Raw genomic sequence first — 6,000 nt, forward strand, 5'->3', positions numbered from 1 at the left:
GGTCCAGTTGCGAGGATTTTTGTTTTCTTTATATTGAGATGTAATCCATACTGTAGACTATATTCTTCAATCTTCATCAGTAAGTGCTTCAAGTCATCCTCACTTTCAGCAAGCAAAGTTGTGTCATCAGCATATCACAGGTTGTTAATGATTCTTTTAATATCTTTAAGTTTCTTTAATTTTTAGTATCTTTTAAAGTTCTCTTTTGAAAATTTCATGATCTTGCTTCTGCCGACAAATAAAATACACTTACCCATTATCTTCCCATTTTTGTCACGTTTTACTCCTAGTTCTTTTTCTTCTTTTCTCCACAATTTAATTAAAAGGCTAGCAGCTGTCTGGTCCTTCTTCCCTCGCCAAGCATTAACATGAGCTGTAGTTTTGGGATTATCACAAAATTCAACCATTATTCCAAGTATTAGATTACAGAATTTTTTGTGGTTCAACTATAGGAAAGAAATAGAAAAGGAAAAAAGTTCTAACAAATATTAAAAAATATTTCCTTCAAAAAAAAAAAAAAAAAAAGAAAGAAAGAAAAGAAAAGAAACACTTGCACTATCAGTAAATTACTTCTAAATGTTTGCCTTACAAAACTCAGGGTCTAATTAAGTAAGATTTGGAACAACCTCCTGTAAAGAAGATACCTATTGTAATTAGTACATTTTTAGATATTAGAAATTCAAAAGGATAAAAAGAAAAAGATTCAATGTAAGTTTGAAGCAGTCATAAAGAAATATCGTGACCAAAAATGCAATTAATTCAGTTGAGTTAGAGAAGGGAGATTTCCAAAAATAAGTGAAGATGCTCATTTTAAGTGGGACAAAGTCAAGAGTGCTAAACATAGTGTACTATAATTTTAGGATCTCCCAAACTGAGATGCTTTATTCTAGTAAAAATTTATTCTAGTAAAAGTTCTTACTAGCTATAACGGCTGCAAATGGCAGTCATATTTGAAAACAAATCAGGCATATTTTCACAAATATTCTTAATACCAGCATCCACAAAAGAGTACTTAGAAAATTCTTACTATCAGGAATATTTTCCTTGTTTTCTACAACTAGTTTTCACCAAACCTAAATTTAGGTACAGAAAATTCTATCCAGAGCAATGACTTCCACATAGTAAAGGTTGCACTGTGAAATATTTTTTGTTAATTAATTCTTATAGCTTACTTCTAACAGAACATAGCAAAGGAAACATGCAACATTTTGTTTGCATCGCAACACATGATCAGTTTCCTTTTATAAAATGAGGGATATTACCTGCTTCAGAGGGTTATTATGAACACTTATATGAGACTTCCTGGCACATAATAAGCCCATAATATTATTTAGCCATTATTATAAATTAATATTTGTATACATTGAATAAATATTTTAGCAGGATGGTAATAATCAGAAAAGTTAACTACATGAGTTTTTAACTTCTGTAACTTTCTGAAGAGGCAAATGTCAAGGGACAAGTTGATATAAAAACATTTTTGTAATTAACTTGATTGGTTCAATCCATATTAAATCCAATCTAATAATAATATTTATAATAATAGCAAACACCATACACCAGTAATACATATTAGGTATTATTCTAATACAACCCTCCACACACACATCTCAAACATTTAATCCTCCCAATTGTACTATGAAGTAGATACCATTATTATCTCCATTTTACAAATGAAGAAAGTGAAGAACATGAGTGTTAAATAACTTGCCCAAGCTAACATAGCTAACAAGTATTGGAGGACTCAGCCAGACTGGCTTCAGCCTATAAGGATAATCACTCTGTTATCTGATCTCTCCTTTCAGTCTTTTTCAAGTCTTTCCATCACAGAAATGCTAATGGTGAAGGAGAACTTAGTGGCATTGGGTTTGGTTTGAGTTTTTGGTATGTAGTTTGGAAGTAATAAGGTTAAGAAGTCTAATGCGTCATAGACCACCATCTTATGGAATGAGCAGGAATGAACATATGAAGGCTAATATTAAAGGAAGTTGCCATCTACCAGCTGAAAGAAATGTCATGGTGAACAAGAGAGAAATGTTTTTGAGGTCTTCTATCCAACCTTAAATATTACTGTAAAATTTACATTATTTAATATATTCATATTTAAAATAACTCCTCACTTCCAAATCTTTTAAGTAAAGGAGATGTTCCAGGGAGATGTGTCAGGTTAATTCTGTGATTAGGTGAGTTCCCTGACATACCACCATGTGCCTCTGGGCATAGTTATAACCTAGGCAGAGAAACATGATAAGCTACTGCAGCTAGTTCTACGTTAGTAGCACTAGACGCACATTCCCTTGTATTATATTCAATTTCTGAATTTTCCAAGGGTTTCTGGTTATGACTCATTCCTGTTTATCAAGATGGATTATTATTTCATCTATTTTTTTTTCTTTCTTCCTCTTTTTTCTTTTTGATTGTGATTTGGGTGAAATATTTCATCTATTTTTTATTTGTGGTGTTTTGTAATGATGTTTGCTCTCTTATCCCTAGTGTCAACTAATTTTCTTTCAGGAAATGAAAGGACACAAATAACTTTTGTACATTTGCTAAATCAAAGTAGGTTTGTTATTAGTTATTCTGCTAATAAAATCAACAATGGTGGCAATCACAGGCAGTGACATGGCTAGAACTCTGTGTGAGAATCTTTTCCAAAGTTTTACTGAAACAAAATTAAACTTTTCCTCCTATATCATCTTGACTATGGACCTCACTCAGCACTGAGGCTAGAGGGGGGGTTACTTTAAAGATTAATGAGAGTCTTTGACATTTCTTTCAACTGGTAGATGGCAACTTCCTTTAATATTAGCCTTCATATGCTCATTCCTGCTCATTCCATAAGATGGTGGTCTGTGACACATTAGACTTCTTAACCTTATTACTTCCAAACTACATACCAAAAACTCAAACCAAACCCAATGCCACCAAGTCAATTCTGACTCATAGTGATCCTGTAGGGCAGAGCAGAACCGCCCTGTAGGGTTTTTCAAGGCTAAGATTTACAGAAGCAGACTGCCAAATCTTTCTCACGTGGAGTGGCTGATGGGTTTGAATGGCCAACCTTTCAGTGAGCACCTGAGCGCTTAACCACTGCACTACCAGAGCTCCTCAAACTATATACCATTCTCAAAAAATGCTTATCTTTGTCCTTTTGGCTAATGTAGCACTTACCTTTTAATACTAGAGGGAAAAGTTTGAATTTATTAATAAATGACTAGGGCTTTTGATATATCCTGTTTCACATATGTTTTCTTAGAAGGTTGATGGAGGACAAACGGAAAAACAAAAAAAGAATCCTCTGCTATGATGTGTTTGGGAACACTGATCTAAATACAGTGATTTCTTAACTAGAGGAATTTTCAGAGCCTTTAATATGGTAATGAATATTATGAATCTCCAGACAGGTTTCTATTTGAAACAATACACTTAAACATGATATGGGGAAACATTTATTCATAGAACAGTGTTCTGTGGTGGTAAGTTTGTAAAAGTTTAATAAAAAATGTGTATTCTGTTTTATAGTTGTTATAAACACACTTACTGCTAATAAATCCAAAAGGAGAAAAATGCCTTCTTTTTCAAGAAAGTAATCCTCCGAGGGATAACATCCCAAAATACAGCACCTTAAATACAAAGGAAGTTATTCATTTAACAGACATTTATTGTTAAAACTCAATTTGCAGAGCTTTCTATCAAAAAAATATTTTCAGAGAATGTTCTTCCTTCATTCTCTTAAGTAGATAATAGTTTTTCCTTTAAAAAATTGAACTTTGAATAAACTTAATTTCAACCAATATCAATTAATTCTTTTTAATAATAGTGTTTTTCTTTTCTTTGGGCTGAATAAGCTGTCACTGGTAGTAGCATAGTGGTAAATAGGCCTGTTGGGGTTTGCCAATTGTCACCTAAAAAAAAGAGCCTCTTGTCTCTACTGCTTGCCTGGTGGTAATGGTGGTAGTGATGGTGGTAGGGGCTGATATGTGCTATGGATTGAACTATGTCCTTTAAAAAGACATGTTGACACAGGGAAGAGATAACTGTGGGGAGGAAGTGGGAAGCAAGCTGTTACACTGTGGGAAATTGCAGTCAATGTCATGAAACAAAATGTGTATGAACTTGTGGTGTAGTAAATGGTATGGCTTTTCCAGCCATAGTCTTTGTAACTCCCACTTTGCCATGAGCAACTAAGTAGCTGATTGTTAAAGTTACCCATCTGGTGTATTTCTGTTGGAACAGCACAAAGCAATCTGGGAAGTTTGCTCTCTCTCAGGTATATAGAATTCTGATGTTGGGATTTGTTGCTTCTGGCCACTCTGTTCAGTTCAAAAGGAGCCCTCTTAGAGGCAGAAGAAGTATCTCTGACTTCTGGCTTAGAGAGACACACTGCTGAAAGAGACATGGTTCTGGGGAAGATGCGCTGCTGAGAGAGAGATGTGAGAGAGATGTGCTGCTGAGAGAGACTGAATGTGTTCCTGAACTTGAATAATAAACCCCATAATCTGTGAGTTCTGTGTGGCCACTGCAGCAAATTATCGAACCCAGTACAGAGGTGGTGGGTGCTGTGGGAAGAACAGTTGGTGACAAGGTTAATAAGAGGGTTGGAGGCTGGCGGCATGTCTGGCCTCATAAGAACAAGCCTTGGGCTGCTGATGGTGATTCTGTCTTCTTCTTGTGTAGTTAGAGGAGGTCAGAAGATGCCACCTCCCTGTCCCTTTAGCAGAATTGCTGTATGGAAAATTAATTTACTATGTGAACATTCATCGAAATCACCATAGAATTTTTTTAAAAAAAGATTATGTTGCAGTCCTAATTCCTACACTTATGAATGTGACCTTATTTGAGGAAACAGGGTTTTTCTTTGCAGATGTTACCATTTAACAGTATCATGCCAGAGTAGGATGGCTCCTAATCCCTTCTGCCTGGTGGTTTATAGAAAAGAAGGCACACATAGGGAAAAGACAGATGCCATGTGATCATGGAGGCAGATGCATCTATACGCAGCAAAAGAATGCCAAGGATTGCCAGCAGCCACCAGAAACAAGGAGTCATGGAATAGTTCCTCTCCCATCAATAATAGAGAAGATAAATTGTGAGACATTCATGCAATGGAATTCTACACAGCAATTAAGATCAATGAACTGCTGTTATACTCGACATATATGGAAGAATCTCACAATTTGGAGTGAAAGAAGACACAAAAGAATACATCCTACATAATTTCATTAATTCAAAAACAGACAAAAGTAAATCCATTCTATCGGAAATCAAGACAGTGATTATGTTTGGGGAAGAGGAAGAGGGCAGAGATATGAAGGAGGGATGAGGAGACTTCTGGATCCTAGTATATTCTGTTAACTTGAAGAGGATGGTGGTTGTGTGGGTATTTTTGTGATAATTTTGTAAGAATACATTTATAATTTAAATATGTGTTTTCTACATGTATGTTATATTTCAATGAAAATTAAAACTAAGACATTATACATATTCAAATGAAAAAAATTGAGAAAATGCATTTAAAAAAACCCCACAAGTTAACTATAAGGATGTAAGTCATAAACCTGTATTAATTATACTTAGTAGTAACAGGAAAATAATTATGCATTTACTAGGGTCCAGACCAGAGCTCTGGTAGCGTAGTGCCTAAGGCACTTGACTGCTAACCAGAAGGCTGGTGGTTCAAACCCACTAGCCACTCCTCGGAAGGAAGGTTGGGCTATCTACTTCCGTAGTGATACTGCCTCAGAAACCCAAGGAAGGGTCGCTATGAGTTGCATCCGGCTTGATGGCACATAACAACAACAACAACAGAGAAGATGAACAGTAGACTATATTTAGGAGTCATTTTTAATATGCTAGTAGCATAGTGATTCTGACTGCCCTGTTGTTGTTGTTATGTGCCGTCCAGTCAGCCCTGACTCATAGCGACCCCTCCTTGGGTTTCCGAGGCAGTATCACTACGGAAGTAGGATTGCCCAACCTTCCTTCCGAGGAGTGGCTGGT

General features: G+C 35.7%; 1 protein-coding gene across 1 annotated transcript in view; it reads right to left on the reverse strand.

The window, feature by feature from the left end:
* CFAP69 (cilia and flagella associated protein 69) overlaps nt 1-6,000 on the reverse strand; it is a 133,590-nt gene that overhangs the window by 24,690 nt on the left and 102,900 nt on the right. Inside the window, exons 16-17 of the mRNA XM_007939831.2 lie at nt 3,542-3,623; nt 254-446 (exon numbers count right to left, since the gene is read on the reverse strand). Coding sequence (XP_007938022.2) covers nt 254-446; nt 3,542-3,623 — 275 coding nt within the window. The remainder of the gene's footprint in view (nt 1-253; nt 447-3,541; nt 3,624-6,000) is intronic.

This window comes from Orycteropus afer, unplaced genomic scaffold (genome assembly GCF_000298275.1).
Source record: "Orycteropus afer afer isolate SDZICR_OR568_19922 unplaced genomic scaffold, OryAfe1.0 scaffold00063, whole genome shotgun sequence".
Taxonomy (NCBI): Eukaryota; Metazoa; Chordata; class Mammalia; order Tubulidentata; family Orycteropodidae; genus Orycteropus; species Orycteropus afer.